The sequence below is a fragment of the Chiloscyllium punctatum genome, unplaced genomic scaffold (assembly GCF_047496795.1).
Source record: "Chiloscyllium punctatum isolate Juve2018m unplaced genomic scaffold, sChiPun1.3 scaffold_218, whole genome shotgun sequence".
Lineage (NCBI taxonomy): Eukaryota > Metazoa > Chordata > Chondrichthyes > Orectolobiformes > Hemiscylliidae > Chiloscyllium > Chiloscyllium punctatum.
The window spans coordinates 280,621-305,671 of NW_027309952.1; the positions used below are offsets into that span (position 1 = coordinate 280,621).

At 53.3% G+C, this 25,051-nt stretch overlaps 1 protein-coding gene across 1 annotated transcript in view; it reads right to left on the reverse strand.

Moving 5' to 3' along the window:
• LOC140472019 (uncharacterized) overlaps positions 1 to 23,823 on the reverse strand; it is a 57,652-nt gene extending 33,829 nt beyond the window's left edge. Inside the window, exon 1 of the mRNA XM_072567459.1 lies at positions 23,744 to 23,823. Within this exon, the coding sequence (XP_072423560.1) occupies positions 23,744 to 23,804 (61 nt within the window). The 5' untranslated portion in view covers positions 23,805 to 23,823. The remainder of the gene's footprint in view (positions 1 to 23,743) is intronic.
• Positions 23,824 to 25,051: the final 1,228 nt, after the last annotated feature.

Below are 25,051 nucleotides of genomic sequence, written 5' to 3' on the forward strand. Positions count from 1 at the left end.
GATATGAAAGGGAGTGAGGGGGGAGAGTGGGATTAGACTTGGTGGGATATTAAAGGGAGAAGGGAGTGAGGAGGAGAGCGGGATTAGACTGGGTGGGATATTAAAGGCAGTGGGGAATGAGGGGTGAGAGTGGGATCAGACTGGGTGGGATATTAAAGGGAGTGAGGGGGGAGAGTGGGATTAGACTGGGTGGGATATTAAAGGGAGTGAGAGGGGAGAGTGGGATTAGACTGGGTGGGATATTAAAGGGAGTGGGGAGTGAGGGGGGAGAGTGGGATTAGACTGGGTGGGATATTAAAGGGAATGGGGAGTGAGGGGGAGAGTGGGATTAGACTGGGTGTGATATTAAAGGGAGTGAGGAGTGAGGGGGGAGAGCGGGATTAGACTGGGTGGGATATTAAAGGGAGTGGGGAGTGAGGGGGGAGAGCGGGATTAGACTGGGTGGGATATTAAAGGGAGTGGGGAGTGAGGGAGGAGAGTGGGATTAGACTGGGTGGGATATTAAAGGGAGTGGGGAGTGAGGTGGGAGAGTGGGATTAGACTGGGTGTGATATTAAAGGGAGAATTAAGTGAGGGGGGAGAGTGGGATTAGACTGGGTGGGATATTAAAGGGAGAAGGGAGTGAGGGGGAGAGTGGGATTAGTCTAGGTGGGATATTAAAGGGAGTGAGGGGGAGAGTGGGATTAGACTGGCTGGGATATTAAAGGGAGTGGGGAGTGTGGTGGGAGAGTGGGATTAGACTGGGTGAGATATTAAAGGGAGAAGGGAGTGAGGGGGGAGAGTGGGATTAGACTGGGTGGGATATTAAAGGGAGAAGGGAGTGAGGGGGAGAGTGGGATTAGTCTGGGTGGGATATTAAAGGGAGTGAGGGGGGAGAGTGGGATTAGACTGGGTGGGATATTAAAGGGAGTGAGGGGGGAGAGTGGGATTAGACTGGGTGGGATATTAAAGGGAGTGAGGGGGGAGAGTGGGATTAGACTGGCTGGGATATTAAAGGGAGGGGGAGAGTGGGATTAGACTGGGTGGGATATTAAAGGGAGTGGGGAGTGAGGGGGGAGAGTGGGATTAGACTGGGTGGGATATTAAAGGGAATGGGGAGTGAGGGGGAGGGTGGGATTAGACTGGGTGGGATATTAAAGGGAGAAGGGAGTGAGGGGGGAGAGAGGGATTAGACTGGGTGGGATATTAAAGGGAGTGAGGAGGAGAGTGGGATTAGACTGGGTGTGATATTAAAGGGAGAAGGGAGTGAGGGGGGAGAGTGGGATTAGACTGGGTGGGATATTAAAGGGAGTGGGGAGTGAGGGGGGAGAGTGGGATTAGACTGGGTGGGATATTAAAGGGAGTGAGGGGGGAGAGTGGGATTAGACTGGGTGGGATATTAAAGGGAGTGAGGGGGGAGAGTGGGATTAGACGGGGTGGGATATTAAAGGGAGTGAGGGGGGAGAGTGGGATTAGACTGGGTGGGATATTAAAGGGAGTGAGGGGGGAGAGTGGCATTAGACTGGGTGGGATATTAAAGGGAGTGAGGGGGGAGAGTGGGATTAGACTGGGTGGGATATTAAAGGGAGTGAGGGGGGAGAGTGGGATTAGACTGGGTGGGATATTAAAGGGAGTGAGGGGGGAGAGTGGGATTAGACTGGCTGGGATATTAAAGGGAGGGGGAGAGTGGGATTAGACTGGGTGGGATATTAAAGGGAGTGGGGAGTGAGGGGGGAGAGTGGGATTAGACTGGGTGGGATATTAAAGGGAGTGAGGGGGGGAGAGTGGGATTAGACTGGGTGGGATATTAAAGGGAGTGGGGAGGGAGGGGGAGAGTGGGATTAGACTGGGTGGGATATTAAAGGGAGTGAGGGGGGAGAGTGGGATTAGACTGGGTGGGATATTAAAGGGAGTGAGGGGGGAGAGTGGGATTAGACTGGGTGGGATATTAAAGGGAGTGAGGTGGAGAGTGGGATTAGACTGGGTGGGATATTAAAGGGAGTGAGGTGGAGAGTGGGATTAGACTGGGTGGGATATTAAAGGGAGTGGGGAGTGAGGGGGGAGAGTGGGATTAGACTGGGTGGGATATTAAAGGGAGTGGGGAGTGAGGGGGGAGAGTGGGATTAGACTGGGTGGGATATTAAAGGGAGTGGGGAGTGAGGGGGACAGTGGATAAGACTGGGTGGGATATTAAAGGGATCGGGGAGTGAGGGGGGAGAGTGGGATTTGTCTGGGTGGGATATTAAAGGGAGTGGATTCGACTGGGTGGGATATTAAAGGGAGTTGGGAGTGAGGGGAGAGTGGGATTCGACTGGGTGGGATATTAAAGGGAGTGGGGAGTGAGGGGAGAGTGGGATTAGACTGGGAGGGATATTAAAGAGAATGGGGGGGAGTGGGATTAGACTGGGTGTGATATTAAAGGGAGTTGGGAGTGAGGGGGGAGAGCGGGATTAGACTGGGTGGGATATTAAAGGGAGAAGGGAGTGAGCGGGAGAGTGGGATTAGACTGGGTGGGATATTAAAGGGAGTGAGGGGGGAGAGTGGGATTAGACTGGGTGGGATATTAAAGGGAGTGAGGGGGAGAGTGGGATTAGACTGGGTGGGATATTAAAGGGAGTGGGGAGTGAGGAGGAGAGTGGGATTAGACTGGGTGGGATATTAAAGGGAGTGAGGAGTGTGGGGGGAGAGTGGGATTAGACTGGGTGGGATATTAAAGGGAGTGGGGAGAGTGGGATTAGACTGGGTGGGATATTAAAGGGAGTGAGGGGGGAGAGAGGAATTAGACTGGGTGGGATATTAAAGGGAGTGAGGGGGGAGAGTGGGATTAGACTGGGTGGGATATTAAAGGGAGTGAGGGGGAGAGTGGGAATAGACTGGGTGGGATATTAAAGGGAGTGAGGGGGGAGAGTGGGATTAGACTGGGTGGGATATTAAAGGGAGTGGGGAGTGAGGGGGGAGAGTGGGATTAGACTGGGTGGGATATGAAAGGGAGTGGGGAGTGGGGGAGAGTGGGATTAGACTGGGTGTGATATTAAAAGGAGTGGGGAGTGAGGGGGAGAGTGGGATTAGACTGGGTGGGATATTAAAGGGAGTGGGGAGTGAGGGGGGAGAGTGGGATTAGACTGGGTGGGATATTAAAGGGAGTGGGGAGTGAGGGGGGAGAGTGGGATTAGACTGGGTGGGATATTAATGGGAGTGAGGAGTGAGGGGGGAGAGTGGGATTAGACTGGGTGGGATATTAAAGGGAGCGGGGAGTGAGGGGGGAGAGTGGGATTAGACTGGGTGGTATATTAAAGGGAGAAGGGAGTGAGGAGGAGAGCGGGATTAGACTGGGTGGGATATTAAAGGGAGTGGGGAATGAGGGGTGAGAGTGGGATCAGACTGGGTGGGATATTAAAGGGAGTGAGGGGGGAGAGTGGGATTAGACTGGGTGGGATATTAAAGGGAGTGAGGGGGGAGAGTGGGATTAGACTGGGTGGGATATTAAAGGGAGTGAGGGGGAGAGTGGGATTAGACTGGGTGGGATATTAAAGGGAGTGAGGGGGGAGAGTGGGATTAGACTGGGTGGGATATTAAAGGGAGTGAGGGGGGAGAGTGGGATTAGACTGGGTGGGATATTAAAGGGAGTGAGGGGGGAGAGTGGGATTAGACTGGGTGGGATATTAAAGGGAGTGAGGGGGGAGAGTGGGATTAGACTGGGTGGGATATTAAAGGGAGTGAGGGGGAGAGTGGCATTAGACTGGGTGGGATATTAAAGGGAGTGGGGAGTGAGGGGGGAGAGTGGGATTAGACTGGGTGGGATATTAAAGGGAGTGGGGAGTGAGGGGGAGAGTGGGATTAGTCTGGGTGGGATATTAAAGGGAGTGGGGGGGGAGTGGGATTAGACTGGGTGGGATATTAAAGGGAGTGGGGAGTGAGGGGAGACTGGGATTAGACTGGGTGGGATATTAAAGGGAGTGGGGAGTGAGGAGGAGAGTGGATTAGACTGGGTGGGATATTAAAGGGAGTGGGGAGTGAGGGGAGAGTGGGATTAGACTGGGTGGGATTTTAAAGGGAGTGGGGGGGGAGTGGGATTAGACTGGGTGGGATATTAAAGGGAGTGGGGAGTAGGGGGGAAACTGGGATTAGACTGGGGGGGATATTAAAGGGAGTGAGGTGGGAGAGTGGGATTAGACTGGGTGGGATATTAAAGGGAGCGGAGAGTGAGAGGGAGAGTGGAATTAGACTGGTTGGGATATTAAAGGGAGTGGGGAGTGAGGGTTGATAGTGGGATTAGACTGTGTGGGATATTAAAGGGAGTGGGGAATGAGGGGTGAGAGTGGGATTAGAGTGGGTGGGATATTAAAGAGAGCGGGGAGTGAGGGGGGAGAGTGGGATAAGACTGGGTGGGATATGAAAGGGAGTTAGGGGGAGAGTGGATTAGACTGGGTGGGATATTAAAGGGAGTGGGGAGTGAGGGGAGAGTGGGATTAGACTGGGGGGGATATTAAAGGGAGTGGGGAGTGAGGGGAGAGTGGGATTAGACTGGGTGGGATGGTAAAGGGAGAAGGGTGTGAGGGGGAGAGTGGGATTAGACTGGCTGGGATATTAAAGGGAGGGAGGGGGGAGAGTGGGATTAGACTGGGTGGGATATTAAAGGTAGTGGGGAGTGTGGGGGGAGAGTGGGATTAGACTGGGTGGGATATTAAAGGGAGTGGGGAGTGTGGGGGGAGAGTGGGATTAGACTGGGTGGGATATTAAAGGGAGTGAGGGGGGAGAGTGGGATTAGACTGGGTGGGATATTAAAGGGAGTGAGGGGGAGAGTGGGATTAGACTGGGTGGGATATTAAAGGGAGTGGGGAGTGAGGAGGAGAGTGGGATTAGACTGGGTGGGATATTAAAGGGAGTGAGGAGTGTGGGGGGAGAGTGGGATTAGACTGGGTGGGATATTAAAGGGAGTGGGGAGAGTGGGATTAGACTGGGTGGGATATTAAAGGGAGTGAGGGGGGAGAGAGGAATTAGACTGGGTGGGATATTAAAGGGAGTGAGGGGGGAGAGTGGGATTAGACTGGGTGGGATATTAAAGGGATTGAGGGGGGAGAGTGGGATTAGACTGGGTGGGATATTAAAGGGAGTGGGGAGTGTGGTGGGAGAGTGGGATTAGACTGGGTGGGATATTAAAGGAAGCAGGGAGTGAGAGGTGAAGTGGAAAAAGACTAGGTGAGATCTTAAAGGACGTGGATAATGAGCGCTGTGTGAGATGGACTTGGTGGGATATTATGGGGAGCGGGGAATGAGTGGGAGAGTGGGATTGGACCGGGTGGGATATTAAGGGGAGCAGAGAGTCAGAGTGAGTGGAATTAGACTGGGTGGGATATTAAAGGGAGTGGGGAGTGAGGGGGACAGTGGATTACACTGGGTGGGATATTAACTGGAGTGGGGAGTGAGGGGGGAGAGTGGGATTAGACTGGGTGGGATATTAAAGAGAGCGGGGAGTGAGGGGGGAGAGTGGGATAAGACTGGGTGGGATATTAAAGGGAATGGGGAGTGAGGGGTAGAGTGGATTAGACTGGGTGGGATATTAAAGAGAGCAGGGAGTGAGGGGGTAGAGTGGGATTAGACTGGGTGGGATATTAAAGGGAGTTAGGGGGGGAGAGTGGATTAGACTGGGTGGGATAATAAAGGGAGTGGGGAGTGAGGGGGGAGAGTGGATTAGACTGGGTGGGATAATAAAGGGAGTGGGGAGTGAGGGGAGAGTGGGATTAGACTGGGTGGGATATTAAAGGGAGTGGGGAGTGAGGGGGTAGAGTGGGATTAGACTGGGTGGGATATTAAAGGGAGTGGGGAGTGAGGGGGGAGAGTGGGATTAGACTGGGTGGGATAATAAAGGGAGTGGGGAGTGAGGGGGAGAGTGGGATTAGACTGGGTGGGATATTAAAGGGAGTGGGGAGCGAGGGGGAGAGTGGGATTAGACTGGGTGGGATATTAAAGGGAGTGAGGGGGAGAGTGGGATTAGACTGGGTGGGATATTAAAGGGAGTGAGGGGGAGAGTGGGATTAGACTGGGTGGGATATTAAAGGGAGTGCGGGGGAGAGTGGGATTAGACTGGATGGGATATTAAAGGGAGTGAGGGGGGAAGAGTGGGATTAGACTGGGTGGGATATTAAAGGGGAGAAGGGAGTGAGGAGGAGAGCGGGATTAGACTGGGTGGGATATTAAAGGGAGTGGGGAGTGAGGCGGGAGAGTGGGATTAGACTGGGTGGTATATTAACGGGAGTGAGGAGGAGAGTGGGATTAGACTGGGTGGGATATTAAAGGGAGAGGGGAGTGAGGGGGGAGAGTGGGATTAGACAGGGTGGGATATTAAAGGGAGTGAGGGGGGAGAGTGGGATTAGACTGGGTGGGATATTAAAGGGAGTGGGGAGTGAGGCGGGAGAGTGGGATTAGACTGGGTGGTATATTAACGGGAGTGAGGAGGAGAGTGGGATTAGACTGGGTGGGATATTAAAGGGAGAGGGGAGTGAGGGGGGAGAGTGGGATTAGACTGGGTGGGATATTAAAGGGAGTGAGGGGGGAGAGTGGGATTAGACTGGGTGGGATATTAAAGGGAGTGGGGAGTGAGGGGGGAGAGTGGGATTAGACTGGGTGGGATATTAAAGGGAGTGGGGAGTGAGGGGGGAGAGTGGGATTAGACTGGGTGGGATATTCAAGGGAGTGAGGGGGGAGAGTGGGATTAGACTGGGGTGGGATATTAAAGGGAGTGGGGAGTGATGGGGGAGAGTGGGATTAGACTGGGTGGGATATTAAAGAGAGCGGGGAGTGAGAGGTAGATTGGAATTAGACTGGGTGGGATATTAAAGGGAGAAGGGAGTGAGGAGGAGAGTGGGATTAGACTGGGTGGGATATTAAAGGGAGTGGGGGAGTGAGGGGGGAGAGTGGGATTAGACTGGGTGTGATATTAAAGGGAGAAGGGAGTGAGGGGGGGAGAGTGGGATTAGTCTGGGTGGGATATTAAAGGGAGAAGGGAGTGAGGGGGGAGAGTGGGATTAGACTGGGTGGGATATTAAAGGGAGTGAGGGGGGAGAGTGGGATTAGACTGGGTGGGATATTAAAGGGAGTGAGGGGGGAGAGTGGGATTAGACTGGGTGGGATATTAAAGGGAGTGGGGAGTGAGGTGGGAGAGTGGGATTAGACTGCGTGGGATATTAAAGGGAGTGGGGAGTGAGGGGGAGAGTGGGATTAGACTGGGTGGGATATTAAAGGGAGAAGGGAGTGAGGGGGGAGAGAGGGATTAGACTGGGTGGGATATTAAAGGGAGTGAGGAGGAGAGTGGGATTAGACTGGGTGTGATATTAAAGGGAGTGGGGAGTGAGGGGGAGAGTGGGATTAGACTGGGTGTGATATTAAAGGGAGAAGGGAGTGAGGGGGGAGAGTGGGATTAGACTGGGTGGGATATTAAAGGGAGTGGGGAGTGAGGGGAGAGTGGGATTAGACTGGGGGGGATATTAAAGGGAGTGGGGAGTGAGGGGAGAGTGGGATTAGACTGGGTGGGATATTAAAGGGAGGGAGGGGGGAGAGTGGGATTAGACTGGGTGGGATATTAAAGGTAGTGGGGAGTGTGGGGGGAGAGTGGGATTAGACTGGGTGGGATATTAAAGGGAGTGAGGGGGGAGAGTGGGATTAGACTGGGTGGGATATTAAAGGGAGTGAGGGGGGAGAGTGGGATTAGACTGGGTGGGATATTAAAGGGAGTGGGGAGTGAGGAGGAGAGTGGGATTAGACTGGGTGGGATATTAAAGGGAGTGAGGAGTGTGGGGGGAGAGTGGGATTAGACTGGGTGGGATATTAAAGGGAGTGGGGAGAGTGGGATTAGACTGGGTGGGATATTAAAGGGAGTGAGGGGGGAGAGAGGAATTAGACTGGGTGGGATATTAAAGGGAGTGAGGGGGGAGAGTGGGATTAGACTGGGTGGGATATTAAAGGGATTGAGGGGGGAGAGTGGATTAGACTGGGTGGATATTAAAGGGAGTGGGGAGTGTGGTGGGAGAGTGGGATTAGACTGGGTGGGATATTAAAGGAAGCAGGGAGTGAGAGGTGAAGTGGAAAAAGACTAGGTGAGATCTTAAAGGACGTGGATAATGAGCGCTGTGTGAGATGGACTTGGTGGGATATTATGGGGAGCGGGGAATGAGTGGGAGAGTGGGATTGGACCGGGTGGGATATTAAGGGGAGCAGAGAGTCAGAGTGAGTGGAATTAGACTGGGTGGGATATTAAAGGGAGTGGGGAGTGAGGGGGACAGTGGATTACACTGGGTGGGATATTAACTGGAGTGGGGAGTGAGGGGGGAGAGTGGGATTAGACTGGGTGGGATATTAAAGAGAGCGGGGAGTGAGGGGGGAGAGTGGGATAAGACTGGGTGGGATATTAAAGGGAATGGGGAGTGAGGGGTAGAGTGGATTAGACTGGGTGGGATATTAAAGAGAGCAGGGAGTGAGGGGGTAGAGTGGGATTAGACTGGGTGGGATATTAAAGGGAGTTAGGGGGGGAGAGTGGATTAGACTGGGTGGGATAATAAAGGGAGTGGGGAGTGAGGGGGGAGAGTGGATTAGACTGGGTGGGATAATAAAGGGAGTGGGGAGTGAGGGGAGAGTGGGATTAGACTGGGTGGGATATTAAAGGGAGTGGGGAGTGAGGGGGGTAGAGTGGGATTAGACTGGGTGGGATATTAAAGGGAGTGGGGAGTGAGGGGGGAGAGTGGGATTAGACTGGGTGGGATAATAAAGGGAGTGGGGAGTGAGGGGAGAGTGGGATTAGACTGGGTGGGATATTAAAGGGAGTGAGGGGGAGAGTGGGATTAGACTGGGTGGGATATTAAAGGGAGTGAGGGGGAGAGTGGGATTAGACTGGGTGGGATATTAAAGGGAGTGAGGGGGAGAGTGGGATTAGACTGGATGGGATATTAAAGGGAGTGAGGGGGGAAGAGTGGGATTAGACTGGGTGGGATATTAAAGGGAGTGAGGGGGGAGAGTGGGATTAGACTGGGTGGGATATTAAAGGGAGAAGGGAGTGAGGAGGAGAGCGGGATTAGACTGGGTGGGATATTAAAGGGAGTGGGGAGTGAGGCGGGAGAGTGGGATTAGACTGGGCGGTATATTAACGGGAGTGAGGAGGAGAGTGGGATTAGACTGGGTGGGATATTAAAGGGAGAGGGGAGTGAGGGGGGAGAGTGGGATTAGACTGGGTGGGATATTAAAGGGAGTGAGGGGGGAGAGTGGGATTAGACTGGGTGGGATATTAAAGGGAGTGGGGAGTGAGGCGGGAGAGTGGGATTAGACTGGGTGGTATATTAACGGGAGTGAGGAGGAGAGTGGGATTAGACTGGGTGGGATATTAAAGGGAGAGGGGAGTGAGGGGGGAGAGTGGGATTAGACTGGGTGGGATATTAAAGGGAGTGAGGGGGGAGAGTGGGATTCGACTGGGTGGGATATTAAAGGGAGTGGGGAGTGAGGGGGGAGAGTGGGATTAGACTGGGTGGGATATTAAAGGGAGTGGGGAGTGAGGGGGGAGAGTGGGATTAGACTGGGTGGGATATTCAAGGGAGTGAGGGGGGAGAGTGGGATTAGACTGGGTGGGATATTAAAGGGAGTGGGGAGTGATGGGGGAGAGTGGGATTAGACTGGGTGGGATATTAAAGAGAGCGGGGAGTGAGAGGTAGATTGGAATTAGACTGGGTGGGATATTAAAGGGAGAAGGGAGTGAGGAGGAGAGTGGGATTAGACTGGGTGGGATATTAAAGGGAGTGAGGGGGGAGAGTGGGATTAGACTGGGTGTGATATTAAAGGGAGAAGGGAGTGAGGGGGGAGAGTGGGATTAGTCTGGGTGGGATATGAAAGGGAGTGAGGGGGGAGAGTGGGATTAGACTGGGTGAGATATTAAAGGGAGTGTGGAGTGAGGGGGGAGAGTGGGATTCGACTGGGTGGGATATTAAAGGGAGTGTGGAGTGAGGGGGGAGAGTGGGATTAGACTGGGTGGGATATTAAAGGGAGTGAGGGGGAGAGTGGGATTACACTGTGTCGAATATTAAAGGGAGTGGGGAGTGAGGGGGGAGAGTGGGATTAGACTGTGTGGGATATTAAAGGGAGTGAGGGGGGAGAGTGGGATTAGACTGGGTGGGATATTAAAGGGAGTGAGGGGGGAGAGTGGGATTAGACTGGGTGGGATATTAAAGGGAGTGAGGGGGGAGAGTGGGATTAGACTGGGTGAGATATTAAAGGGAGTGAGGGGGAGAGTGGCATTAGACTGGGTGGGATATTAAAGGGAGTGGGGAGTGAGGGGGGAGAGTGGGATTAGACTGGGTGGGATATTAAAGGGAGTGGGGAGTGAGGGGGAGAGTGGGATTAGACTGGGTGGGATATTAAAGGGAGTGGGGAGTGAGGGGGGAGAGTGGGATTAGTCTGGGTGGGATATTAAAGGGAGTGGGGGGGAGTGGGATTAGACTGGGTGGGATATTAAAGGGAGTGGGGAGTGAGGGGAGACTGGGATTAGACTGGGTGGGATATTAAAGGGAGTGGGGAGTGAGGGGGAGAGTGGGATTAGACTGGGTGGGATATTAAAGGGAGTGGGGAGTGAGGGGGGAGAGTGGGATTAGTCTGGGTGGGATATTAAAGGGAGTGGGGGGGCAGTGGGATTAGACTGGGTGGGATATTAAAGGGAGTGGGGAGTGAGGGGGGAGAGTTGGATTAGACTGGGTGGGATTTTAAAGGGAGTGGGGAGGGAGTGGGATTAGACTGGGTGGGATATTAAAGGGAGTGGGGAGTAGGGGGGAAACTGGGATTAGACTGGGGGGGATATTAAAGGGAGTGAGGGGGGAGAGTGGGATAGACTGGGTGGGATATTAAAGGGAGCGGAGAGTGAGAGGGAGAGTGGAATTAGACTGGTTGGGATATTAAAGGGAGTGGGGAGTGAGGGTTGATAGTGGGATTAGACTGTGTGGGATATTAAAGGGAGTGGGGAATGAGGGGTGAGAGTGGGATTAGAGTGGGTGGGATATTAAAGAGAGCGGGGAGTGAGGGGGGAGAGTGGGATAAGACTGGGTGGGTATGAAAGGGAGTTAGGGGGAGAGTGGATTAGACTGGGTGGGATATTAAAGGGAGTGGGGAGTGAGGGGAGAGTGGGATTAGACTGGGTGGGATATTAAAGGGAGTGGGGAGTGAGGGGATAGTGGGATTAGACTGGGTGGGATATTAAAGGGAGTGGGGAGTGAGGGGGGAGAGTGGGATTAGACTGGGTGGGATATTAAAGGGAGTGAGGGGGGAGAGTGGGATTAGACTGGGTGGGATATTAAAGGGAGTGAGGGGAGAGAGTGGGATGAGACTGGGTGGGATATTAAAGGGAGTGAGGGGGGAGAGTGGGATTAGACTGGGTGGGATATTAAAGGGAGTGAGGGGGGAGAGTGGGATTAGACTGGCTGGGATATTAAAGGGAGTGGGGAGTGAGGGGGGAGAGTGGGATTAGACTGGGTGTGATATTAAAGGGAGAAGGGAGTGAGGGGGGAGAGTGGGATTAGTCTGGGTGGGATATTAAAGGGAGAAGGGAGTGAGGGGGGAGAGTGGGATTAGACTGGGTGGGATATTAAAGGGAGTGAGGGGGGAGAGTGGGATTAGACTGGGTGGGATATTAAAGGGAGTGAGGGGAGAGAGTGGGATTAGACTGGGTGTGATATTAAAGGGTGAAGGGAGTGAGGGGGGAGAGTGGGATTAGTCTGGGTGGGATATTAAAGGGAGTGAGGGGGGAGAGTGGGATTAGACTGGGTGAGATATTAAAGGGAGTGAGGGGGGAGAGTGGGATTAGACTGGCTGGGATATTAAAGGGAGTGGGGAGTGAGGGGGGAGAGTGGGATTAGACTGGGTGTGATATTAAAGGGAGAAGGGAGTGAGTGAGGGGGGAGAGTGGGATTAGTCTGGGTGGGATATTAAAGGGAGAAGGGAGTGAGGGGGGAGAGTGGGATTAGACTGGGTGGGATATTAAAGGGAGTGAGGGGGGAGAGTGGGATTAGACTGGGTGGGGATAATTAAAGGGAGTGAGGGGAGAGAGTGGGATTAGACTGGGTGTGATATTAAAGGGTGAAGGGAGTGAGGGGGGGAGAGTGGGATTAGTCTGGGTGGGATATTAAAGGGAGTGAGGGGGGAGAGTGGGATTAGACTGGGTGAGATATTAAAGGGAGTGTGGAGTGAGGGGGGAGAGTGGGATTCGACTGGGTGGGATATTAAAGGGAGTGTGGAGTGAGGGGGGAGAGTGGGATTAGACTGGGTGGGATATTAAAGGGAGTGAGGGGGGAGAGTGGGATTAGACTGGGTGGGATATTAAAGGGAGTGAGGGGGGAGAGTGGGATTAGACTGGGTGGGATATGAAAGGGAGTGAGGGGGGAGAGTGGGATTAGACTGGGTGAGATATTAAAGGGAGTGAGGGGGAGAGTGGCATTAGACTGGGTGGGATATTAAAGGGAGTGGGGAGTGAGGGGGGAGAGTGGGATTAGACTGGGTGGGATATTAAAGGGAGTGGGGAGTGAGGGGGAGAGTGGGATTAGACTGGGTGGGATATTAAAGGGAGTGGGGAGTGAGGGGGGAGAGTGGGATTAGTCTGGGTGGGATATTAAAGGGAGTGGGGGGGGAGTGGGATTAGACTGGGTGGAATATTAAAGGGAGTGGGGAGTGAGGGGAGACTGGGATTAGACTGGGTGGGATATTAAAGGGAGTGGGGAGTGAGGGGAGAGTGGGATTAGACTGGGTGGGATTTTAAAGGGAGTGGGGGGGGAGTGGGATTAGACTGGGTGGGATATTAAAGGGAGTGGGGAGTAGGGGGGAAACTGGGATTAGACTGGGGGGGATATTAAAAGGAGTGAGGGGGGAGAGTGGGATTAGACTGGGTGGGATATTAAAGGGAGCGGAGAGTGAGAGGGAGAGTGGAATTAGACTGGTTGGGATATTAAAGGGAGTGGGGAGTGAGGGTTGATAGTGGGATTAGACTGTGTGGGATATTGAAGGGAGTGGGGAATGAGGGGTGAGAGTGGGATTAGAGTGGGTGGGATATTAAAGAGAGCGGGGAGTGAGGGGGGAGAGTGGGATAAGACTGGGTGGGATATGAAAGGGAGTTAGGGGGAGAGTGGATTAGACTGGGTGGGATATTAAAGGGAGTGGGGAGTGAGGGGAGAGTGGGATTAGACTGGGGGGGATATTAAAGGGAGTGGGGAGTGAGGGGAGAGTGGGATTAGACTGGGTGGGATGGTAAAGGGAGAAGGGTGTGAGGGGGAGAGTGGGATTAGACTGGCTGGGATATTAAAGGGAGGGAGGGGGGAGAGTGGGATTAGACTGGGTGGGATATTAAAGGTAGTGGGGAGTGTGGGGGGAGAGTGGGATTAGACTGGGTGGGATATTAAAGGGAGTGAGGGGGGAGAGTGGGATTAGACTGGGTGGGATATTAAAGGGAGTGAGGAGTGTGGGGGGAGAGTGGGATTAGACTGGGTGAGATATTAAAGGGAGTGAGGGGGGGAGAGTGGGATTAGACTGGGTGGGATATTAAAGGGAGTGAGGGGGAGAGTGGGATTAGACTGGGTGGGATATTAAAGGGAGTGGGGAGTGAGGAGGAGAGTGGGATTAGACTGGGTGGGATATTAAAGGGAGTGAGGAGTGTGGGGGGAGAGTGGGATTAGACTGGGTGGGATATTAAAGGGAGTGGGGAGAGTGGGATTAGACTGGGTGGGATATTAAAGGGAGTGAGGGGGGAGAGAGGAATTAGACTGGGTGGGATATTAAAGGGAGTGAGGGGGGAGAGTGGGATTAGACTGGGTGGGATATTAAAGGGATTGAGGGGGGAGAGTGGGATTAGACTGGGTGGGATATTAAAGGGAGTGGGCAGTGTGGTGGGAGAGTGGGATTAGACTGGCTGGGATATTAAAGGAAGCAGGGAGTGAGAGGTGAAGTGGAATAAGACTAGGTGAGATCTTAAAGGACGTGGATAATGAGCGCTGTGTGAGATGGACTTGGTGGGATATTATGGGGAGCGGGGAATGAGTGGGAGAGTGGGATTGGACCGGGTGTGATATTAAAGGGAATGGGGAGTGAGGGGTAGAGTGGATTAGACTGGGTGGGATATTAAAGAGAGCAGGGAGTGAGGGGGTAGAGTGGGATTAGACTGGGTGGGATATTAAAGGGAGTTAGGGGGGGAGAGTGGATTAGACTGGGTGGGATAATAAAGGGAGTGGGGAGTGAGGGGAGAGTGGGATTAGACTGGGTGGGATATTAAAGGGAGTGGGGAGTGAGGGGGTAGAGTGGGATTAGACTGGGTGGGATATTAAAGGGAGTGGGGAATGAGGGGTGAGAGTGGGATTAGACTGGGTGGGATAATAAAGGGAGTGGGGAGTGAGGGGAGAATGGGATTAGACTGGGTGGGATATTAAAGGGAGTGGGGAGTGAGGGGGTAGAGTGGGATTAGACTGGGTGGGTTATTAAAGGGAGTTAGGGGGGGAGAGTTGATTAGACTGGGTGGGATAATAAAGGGAGTGGGGAGTGAGGGGAGAGTGGGATTAGACTGGGTGGGATATTAAAGGGAGTGAGGGGGAGAGTGGGATTCGACTGGGTGGGATATGAAAGGGAGTGGGGAGCGGGGGAGAGTGGGATCAGACTGGGAGGGGTGTTAAAGGGTGCGGGGAGTGAAAGGGAGCATGGGATAAGACTGGGTGGGATATTAAAGGGAGTGAGGAATGAGGGGGGAGAGTGGGATTAGGCTGGGTGGTATATTAAAGGGAGTGGGGAATGAGGGGTGAGAGTGGGATTAGAGTGGGTGGGATATTAAAGGGAGTGGGGAATGAGGGGGGAGAGTGGGATTAGACTGGATGGGATATTAAAGGGAGCGGGGAGTGAGAGGGAGAGTGGAATTACACTGGGTGGGCTATTAAAGGGAGAAGCGAGTGAGTGGGAGAGTGGGATTAGACTGGGTGGGATATTAAAGGGAGCAGGGAGTGAGGGGGAGAGTGGGATCAGACTGAGTGAAATATTAAAGGGAGCGGGGAGTGAGGCAGAGGGTGTGAGTAGACTGGGTGGGATATTAAAGGGAGTGGGGAGTGTGGGGGGAGAGTAGGATTAGACTGGGTGGGATTTAAAGGGAGCAGGGAGTGAGGGGGGAGAGTGGGATTAGACTGGGTGGGATATTAAAGGGAGTGGGGAGTGAGGGGGGAGAGTGGATTAGACTGGGTGGGATATTAAAGGGAGTGGGGAGTGAGAGGGAGAGTGGAATTACACTGGGTGGGCTATTAAAGGGAGAAGGGAGTGAGGGGGAGAGTGGGATCAGACTGAGTGAAATATTAAAGGGAGCGGGGAGTGAGGCAGCGGGTGTGAGTAGACTGGGTGGGATATTAAAGGGAGTGGGGAGTGAGGGGGGAGAGTAGGATTAGACTGGGTGGGATTTAAAGGGAGCAGGGAGTGAGGGGGGAGAGTGGGATTAGACTGGGTGGGATATTAAAGGGAGTGGGGAGTGAGGGGGGAGAGTGGATTAGACTGGGTGGGATTTAAAGGGAGCAGGGAGTGAGGGGGGAGAGTGGGATTAGACTGGGTGGGATATTAAAGGGAGTGGGGAGTGAGGGGGGAGAGTGGGATTAGACTGGGTGGGATATTAAAGGGAGTGGGGAGTGAGGGGGGGGAGTGGGATTAGACTGGGTGGGACATTAAAGGGAGAAGGGAATGAGGATGAGAGTGGGATCAGACTGGGTGGGATATTAAGGGGAGCGGGGAGTGAGAGGGAGATTGGAATTTGACTGGGTGGGATATTAAAGGGAGCAGGGAGTGAGAGGGAGAATGGAATTACACTGGGTGGGATATTAAAGGGAGCAGGGAGTGAGGGGGAGAGTGGGATCAGACTGAGTGAAATATTAAAGGGAGCGGGGAGTGAGGCAGAGGGTGTGAGTAGACTGGGTGGGATATTAAAGGGAGTGGGGAGTGAGGGGGGAGAGTAGGATTAGACTGGGTAGGATTTAAAGGGAGCAGGGAGTGAGGGGGGAGAATGGGATTAGATTCGGGGGGATATTAAAGGGAGTGGGGAGTGTGGGGGGAGAGTGGGATTAGACTGGGTGGGATATTTAAAGGGAGTGGGGAGTGAGGTGGAGAGTGGGATTCGACTGGGTGGGATATGAAAGGGAGTGGGGAGCGGGGGAGAGTGGGATCAGACTGGGAGGGATGTTAAAGGGAGCGGGGAGTGAAAGGGAGCGTGGGATAAGACTGGGTGGGATATTAAAGGGAGTGGGAAGTGAGGGGTGAGAGTGGGATTAGGCTGGGTGGGATATTAAAGGGAGTGGGGAATGAGGGGTGAGAGTGGGATTAGACTGGGTGGGATATTAAAGGGAGTGGGGAGTGAGGGGGAGAGTGGGATTAGACTGGGTGGGATATTAAAGGGAGTGGGGAATGAGGGGGGAGAGTGGGATTAGACTGGATGGGCTATTAAAGGGAGAAGGGAGTGAGTGGGAGAGCGGGATTAGACTGGGTGGGATATTAAGGGGAGCAGGGAGTGAGGGGGAGAGTGGGATCAGACTGAGTGAAATATTAAAGGGAGCGGGGAGTGAGGCAGAGGGTGTGAGTAGACTGGGTGGGATATTAAAGGGAGTAGGGAGTGAGGGGGGAGAGTAGGATTAGACTGGGTAGGATTTAAAGGGAGCAGGGTGTGAGGGGGGAGAATGGGATTCGACTGGGGGGGATATTAAAGGGAGTGGGGAGTGAGGGGTGAGAGTGGGATTAGGCTGGGTGGTATATTAAAGGGAGTGGGGATTGAGGGGGGAGAGTGGGATTAGACTGGGTGGGATATTAAAGGAAGCAGGGAGTGAGAGGTGAAGTGGAATAAGACTAGGTGAGATCTTAAAGGACGTGGATAATGAGCGCTGTGTGAGATGGACTTGGTGGGATATTATGGGGAGCGGGGAATGAGTGGGAGAGTGGGATTGGACCGGGTGTGATATTAAAGGGAATGGGGAGTGAGGGGTAGAGTGGATTAGACTGGGTGGGATATTAAAGAGAGCAGGGAGTGAGGGGGTAGAGTGGGATTAGACTGGGTGGGATATTAAAGGGAGTTAGGGGGGGAGAGTGGATTAGACTGGGTGGGATAATAAAGGGAGTGGGGAGTGAGGGGAGAGTGGGATTAGACTGGGTGGGATATTAAAGGGAGTGGGGAGTGAGGGGGTAGAGTGGGATTAGACTGGGTGGGATATTAAAGGGAGTGGGGAATGAGGGGTGAGAGTGGGATTAGACTGGGTGGGATAATAAAGGGAGTGGGGAGTGAGGGGAGAATGGGATTAGACTGGGTGGGATATTAAAGGGAGTGGGGAGTGAGGGGGTAGAGTGGGATTAGACTGGGTGGGTTATTAAAGGGAGTTAGGGGGGGAGAGTGGATTAGACTGGGTGGGATAATAAAGGGAGTGGGGAGTGAGGGGAGAGTGGGATTAGACTGGGTGGGATATTAAAGGGAGTGAGGGGGAGAGTGGGATTCGACTGGGTGGGATATGAAAGGGAGTGGGGAGCGGGGGAGAGTGGGATCAGACTGGGAGGGGTGTTAAAGGGTGCGGGGAGTGAAAGGGAGCGTGGGATAAGACTGGGTGGGATATTAAAGGGAGTGAGGAATGAGGGGGGAGAGTGGGATTAGGCTGGGTGGTATATTAAAGGGAGTGGGGAATGAGGGGTGAGAGTGGGATTAGACTGGGTGGGTTATTAAAGGGAGTTAGGGGGGGAGAGTGGATTAGACTGGGTGGGATAATAAAGGGAGTGGGGAGTGAGTGGGAGAGTGGGATTAGACTGGGTGGGATATTAAAGGGAGCAGGGAGTGAGGGGGAGAGTGGGATCAGACTGAGTGAAATATTAAAGGGAGCGGGGAGTGAGGCAGAGGGTGTGAGTAGACTGGGTGGGATATTAAAGGGAGTGGGGAGTGTGGGGGGAGAGTAGGATTAGACTGGGTGGGATTTAAAGGGAGCAGGGAGTGAGGGGGGAGAGTGGGATTAGACTGGGTGGGATATTAAAGGGAGTGGGGAGTGAGGGGGGAGAGTGGATTAGACTGGGTGGGATATTAAAGGGAGTGGGGAGTGAGAGGGAGAGTGGAATTACACTGGGTGGGCTATTAAAGGGAGAAGGGAGTGAGGGGGAGAGTGGGATTAGACTGGGTGGGATATTAAAGGGAGTGGGGAGTGAGGGGGGAGAGTGGGATTAGACTGGGTGGGATATTAAAGGGAGTGGGGAGTGAGGGGGGAGAGTGGATTAGACTGGGTGGGATATTAAAGGGAGTGGGGAGTGAGGGGGGAGAGTGGGATTAGACTGGGTGGGATATTAAAGGGAGTGGGGTGTGAGGGGGGAGAGTGGGATTAGACTGGGTGGGATATTAAAGGGAGTGGGGAGTGAGGGGGGGGAGTGGGATTAGACTGGGTGGGACATTAAAGGGAGAAGGGAATGAGGATGAGAGTGGGATCAGACTGGGTGGGATATTAAGGGGAGCGGGGAGTGAGAGGGAGATTGGAATTTGACTGGGTGGGATATTAAAGGGAGCAGGGAGTGAGAGGGAGAATGGAATTACACTGGGTGGGATATTAAAGGGAGCAGGGAGTGAGGGGGAGAGTGGGATCAGACTGAGTGAAATATTAAAGGGAGCGGGGAGTGAGGCAGAGGGTGTGAGTAGACTGGGTGGGATATTAAAGGGAGTGGGGAGTGAGGGGGGAGAGTAGGATTAGACTGGGTAGGATTTAAAGGGAGCAGGGAGTGAGGGGGGAGAATGGGATTAGACTCGGGGGGATATTAAAGGGAGTGGGGAGTGTGGGGGGAGAGTGGGATTAGACTGGGTGGGATATTTAAAGGGAGTGGGGAGTGAGGTGGAGAGTGGGATTCGACTGGGTGGGATATGAAAGGGAGTGGGGAGCGGGGGAGAGTGGGATCAGACTGGGAGGGATGTTAAAGGGAGCGGGGAGTGAAAGGGAGCGTGGGATAAGACTGGGTGGGATATTAAAGGGAGTGGGAAGTGAGGGGTGAGAGTGGGATTAGGCTGGGTGGGATATTAAAGGGAGTGGGGAATGAGGGGTGAGAGTGGGATTAGACTGGGTGGGATATTAAAGGGAGAGGGGAGTGAGGGGGAGAGTGGGATTAGACTGGGTGGGATATTAAAGGGAGTGGGGAATGAGGGGGGAGAGTGGGATTAGACTGGATGGGCTATTAAAGGGAGAAGGGAGTGAGTGGGAGAGCGGGATTAGACTGGGTGGGATATTAAGGGGAGCAGGGAGTGAGGGGGAGAGTGGGATCAGACTGAGTGAAATATTAAAGGGAGCGGGGAGTGAGGCAGAGGGTGTGAGTAGACTGGGTGGGATATTAAAGGGAGTAGGGAGTGAGGGGGGAGAGTAGGATTAGACTGGGTAGGATTTAAAGGGAGCAGGGTGTGAGGGGGGAGAATGGGATTCGACTGGGGGGGATATTAAAGGGAGTGGGGAGTGGAGGGAGATTGGGATTAGATTGGGTGGGATATTGAAGGGAGTGGGGAGTGAGGTGGAGAGTGGGATTCGACTGGGTGGGATATGAAATGGAGTGGGGAGCGGGGGAGAGTGGGATCAGACTGGGAGGGATGTTAAAGGGAGCGGGGAGTGAAAGGGAGCGTGGGATAAGACTGGGTGGGATATTAAAGGGAGTGGGGAGTGAGGGGTGAGAGTGGGATTAGGCTGGGTGGTATATTAAAGGGAGTGGGGAATGAGGGGTGAGAGTGGGATTAGAGTGGGTGGGATATTAAAGGGAGTGGGGAATGAGGGGGGAGAGTGGGATTAGACTGGATGGGATATTAAAGGGAGTGGGGAGTGAGGTGGGAGAGTGGGATTAGACTGGGTGGGATATTAAAGGGAGCGGGGAGTGAGAGGGAGAGTGGAATTACACTGGGTGGGCTATTAAAGGGAGAAGCGAGTGAGTGGGAGAGTGGGATTAGACTGGGTGGGATATTAAAGGGAGCAGGGAGTGAGGGGGAGAGTGGGATCAGACTGAGTGAAATATTAAAGGGAGCGGGGAGTGAGGCAGAGGGTGTGAGTAGACTGGGTGGGATATTAAAGGGAGTGGGGAGTGAGGGGGGAGAGTAGGATTAGACTGGGTGGGATTTAAAGGGAGCAGGGAGTGAGGGGGGAGAGTGGGATTAGACTGGGTGGGATATTAAAGGGAGTGGGGAGTGAGGGGGGAGAGTGGATTAGACTGGGTGGGATATTAAAGGGAGTGGGGAGTGAGAGGGAGAGTGGAATTACACTGGGTGGGCTATTAAAGGGAGAAGGGAGTGAGGGGGAGAGTGGGATCAGACTGAGTGAAATATTAAAGGGAGCGGGGAGTGAGGCAGCGGGTGTGAGTAGACTGGGTGGGATATTAAAGGGAGTGGGGAGCGAGGGGGGAGAGTAGGATTAGACTGGGTTGGATTTAAAGGGAGCAGGGAGTGAGGGGGGAGAGTGGGATTAGACTGGGGGGGATATTAAAGGGAGTGGGGAGTGAGGGGGGAGAGTGGGATTAGACTGGGAGGGATATTAAAGGGAGTGGGGAGTGAGGGGGGAGAGTGGATTAGACTGGGTGGGATATTAAAGGGAGTGGGGAGTGAGGGGGGAGAGTGGATTAGACTGGGTGGGATATGAAAGGGAGTGGGGAGTGGGGGAGAGTGGGATCAGACTGGGTGGGATAGTAAAGGGAGTGGGGTGTGAGGGGGGAGAGTGGGATTAGACTGGGTGGGATATTAAAGGGAGTGGGGGGGAGAGTGGGGGAGAGTGGGATCAAACTGGGTGGGATATTAAAGGGAGTGGGGAGTGAGTGGGGAGAGTGGGATTAGACCGAGTGGGATATTAAAGGGAGCGGGGAGAGAAAGGGAGAGTGGGATAAGACTGGGTGGGATTTTAAAGGGAGTGGGGAGTGGGGGGAGAGTGGGATTAGACTGGGTGGGAAATTAAAGGGAGTGGGGAGTGAGGTGGAGAGTGGGATTAGACTGGGTCGGATATGAAAGGGAGTGGAGAGCGGGGGAGAGTGGGTTCAGACTGGGAGGGATGTTAAAGGGAGCGGGGAGTGAAAGGGAGCGTGGGATAAGACTGGGTGGGATATTAAAGGGAGTGGGAAGTGAGGGGTGAGAGTGGGATTAGACTGTGTGGGATATTAAAGGGAGTGGGGAGTGAGGGGTGAGAGTGGGATTAGACTGGATGGGATATTAAAGGGAGTGGGGAGTGAGGTGGGAGAGTGGGATTAGACTGGGTGGGATATTAAAGGGAGTGGGGAGTGAGGGGGGAGAGTGGATTAGACTGGGTGGGATATGAAAGGGAGTGGGGAGTGGGGGAGAGTGGGATCAGACTGGGTGGGATAGTAAAGGGAGTGGGGTGTGAGGGGGGAGAGTGGGATTAGACTGGGTGGGATATTAAAGGGAGTGAGGTGGGAGAGTGGGATTAGACTGGGTGGGATATTAAAGGGAGTGGGGACTGAGGTGGGAGAGTGGGATTAGACTGGGTGAGATATTAAAGGGAGTGGGGAGTGAGGTGGGAGAGTGGGATTAGACTGGGTGGGATATTAAAGGGAGTGGGGAGTGAGGTGGGAGAGTGGGATTAGACTGGGTGGGATATTAAAGGGAGTGGGGAGTGAGGGGGGAGAGTGGGATTAGACTGGGTGGGATATTAAAGGGAGTGGGGGGGAGAGTGGGGGAGAGTGGGATCAAACTGGGTGGGATATTAAAGGGAGTGGGGAGTGAGTGGGGAGAGTGGGATTAGACTGGGTGGGATATTAAAGGGAGTGGGGAGTGAGTGGGGAGAGTGGGATTAGACCGAGTGGGATATTAAAGGGAGCGGGGAGAGAAAGGGAGAGTGGGATAAGACTGGATGGGATTTTAAAGGGAGTGGGGAGTGTGGGGGGAGAGTGGGATTAGACTGGGTGGGAACTTAAAGGGAGTGGGGAGTGAGGTCGAGAGTGGGATTAGACTGGGTGGGATATGAAAGGGAGTGGAGAGCGGGGGAGAGTGGGTTCAGACTGGGAGGGATGTTAAAGGGAGCGGGGAGTGAAAGGGAGCGTGGGATAAGACTGGGTGGGATATTAAAGGGAGTGGGGAGTGAGGTGAGAGTGGGATTAGACTGTGTGGGATATTAAAGGGAGTGGGGAGTGAGGGGTGAGAGTGGGATTAGACTGGATGGGATATTAAAGGGAGTGGGGAATGAGAGGGGAGAGTGGGATTAGACTGGATGGGCTATTAAAGGGAGTGGGGAGTGAGGGGGAGAGTGGGATTAGACTGGGTGGGATATTAAAGGGAGTGAGGTGGGAGAGTGGGATTAGACTGGGTGGGATATTAAAGGGAGTGGGGACTGAGGTGGGAGAGTGGGATTAGACTGGGTGAGATATTAAAGGGAGTGGGGAGTGAGGTGGGAGAGTGGGATTAGACTGGGTGGGATATTAAAGGGAGTGGGGAGTGAGGTGGAGAGTGGGATTAGACTGGGTGGGATATTAAAGGGAGTGGGGAGTGAGGGGGGAGAGTGGATTAGACTGGGTGGGATATGAAAGGGAGTCTGGAGTGGGGGAGAGTGGGATCAGACTGGGTGGGATAGTAAAGGGAGTGGGGTGTGAGGGGGGAGAGTGGGATTAGACTGGGTGGGATATTAAAGGGAGTGGGGGGGAGAGTGGGGGAGAGTGGGATCAAACTGGGTGGGATATTAAAGGGAGTGGGGAGTGAGAGGGAGAGTGGGATTAGACTGGGTGGGATATTAAAGGGAGTGGGGAGTGAGTGGGGATTGTGGGATTAGACCGAGTGGGATATTAAAGGGAGCGGGGAGAGAAAGGGAGAGTGGGATAAGACTGGGTGGGATTTTAAAGGGAGTGGGGAGTGGGGGGAGAGTGGGATTAGACTGGGTGGGAAATTAAAGGGAGTGTGGAGTGAGGTGGAGAGTGGGATTAGACTGGGTGGGATATGAAAGGGAGTGGAGAGCGGGGGAGAGTGGGTTCAGACTGGGAGGGATGTTAAAGGGAGCGGGGAGTGAAAGGGAGCGTGGGATAAGACTGGGTGGGATATTAAAGGGTGTGGGAAGTGAGGGGTGAGAGTGGGATTAGACTGTGTGGGATATTAAAGGGAATGGGGAGTGAGGGGTGAGAGTGGGATTAGACTGGATGGGATATTAAAGGGAGTGGGGAATGAGGGGGGAGAGTGGGATTAGACTGGGTGAGATATTAAAGGGAGTGGGGAGTGAGGTGGGAGAGTGGGATTAGACTGGGTGGGATATTAAAGGGAGTGGGGAGTGAGGGGGGTGAGTGGGATTAGACTGTGTGGGATATTAAGGGGAGCAGGGAGTGAGAGGTAAAGTGGGATAAGACTTGCCGATATTTTAAAGGACGTGGATAATGAGGGCTGTGTGAGATTGGATTTGGTTGGATATTATGGGGAGCGGGGAGTGAGAGGGAGAGTGGGATTGAACTGGGTGGGATATTAAAGCGAGCAGAGAGTCAGAGTGAGTGGGATTAGACTGGGTGGGAAATTAAAGGGAATGGGGAGTGAGTGTGGGATTAGGCTGGATGGGATAGTAATGGGTGTGGAGTGTGACGGGGTGAGTGGGATTGGTCTATGTGGGATGTTAAAGGGCGACCCATCCCCAGCAAAGGAAGTTATGACCTCGCAACAAAATCTGCCCTGAACTCACCACCAACAGTTCCCTCCACGAATCGCTGCACCCTCCCTTGGCAAGCCCGCACCTAATTGCAGGCACCCCACTCCAATCCCCGCCCCTTAACTTTGGCATCCCACCTGTGTGGCCAGGAGCGGCCAGCCAGAGCACCAATGCCAGCGATGCTCTGAGGAGTTTCATGACCGTCAGAAGCTGAGTACGCTTCGCCTCGGGATGTGGAAGAGGCTGAAGGCTGGTGAATATATACACAGCCCACAACCACACCTCCCTCCAACTCCACCCACCAACTTGCTCTCAAATATCTTGCAAGCTTTTGTTTGTGTTTCGAGTTAATCCCTTAGAAAGGGTGGGTGGGGGAAGTGCAGATTTTAATCTATATCTTAAACACAATTACATCTCGTGATTCTTTGTTACTCCAGTGATATTGCAAGTCATCAAGTCATAGAATCATAGAGATGTACAGCATGGAAACAGAGAACTTTGGTCCTACTTGTCCATGCTGACTAGATATCCTAACCTCATCTTGTCCCATTTGCCAGCACCCGGCCCATATCCCTCTAAACCCTTCCTATTCATATTCCCATCCAAATGCCTTTTAAAAGCTGCAATTGTACCAGCCTCCACCACTTCCTCTGGCAGCTCATTCCATCTACACACCACCCTCTGTGTGAAAAAGTTGCCCCTTAGGTCTCTTTTATATCTGTCCCCTCTCACCATAAACCGATGCCCTCTAGTTCTGGACTCCCTCACCCCAGAGAAAAGATTTTGTCTATTTACCCTATCCACACCCTTTAAGATGTTATAAACCTATAAGATCACCCCTCAGCCTCCGATGCTCCAGAGAAAACAGCCCAGGACTATTTAGCTTCTCCCTGTCGCTCAGATCCTCCAACCCTGGCAACATCCTTGTAAATCATTTCTGAACCCTTTCATGTTTCACAACATCCTTCCAATAGGAAGGGGACAAGAATTGCAAGCGATCTTCCAAAAGTGGCCTGACCAACATCCTGGTAAAAACAAGGACTGCAGATGCTGGAAACCAGAGTCTAGATTAGAGTGGTGCTGGAAAAACACAGCAGGTCAGGCAGCATCCAAGAGCAGAAACATTGACATGTCAGGCAGAAGCCTGTCATCTGGAATAGAGGCAGGGTGCCTGCAGAGTGGAGAGATAAATGGGGGGGAGGGGGGGTGGGTGGGGAGAAAGTACCAGAGAGTACAATAGGTAAATGGGGGTGGGGATGGAGGTGATAGGTCAGAGAGGAGGGTGGGGGAAGGTAGCAAAGAGCATAATGGGTGAATGGGGGTGGGGATGAAGGTGATAGGTCAGAGAGGAGGGTGGAATGGATAGGTGGAAAGGAAGTACAGAGAGGACAAAAGGGTAACTAGGGAGAGAATAGGGCCTCTCAAAAATCAGCAAGGCGGCCGAA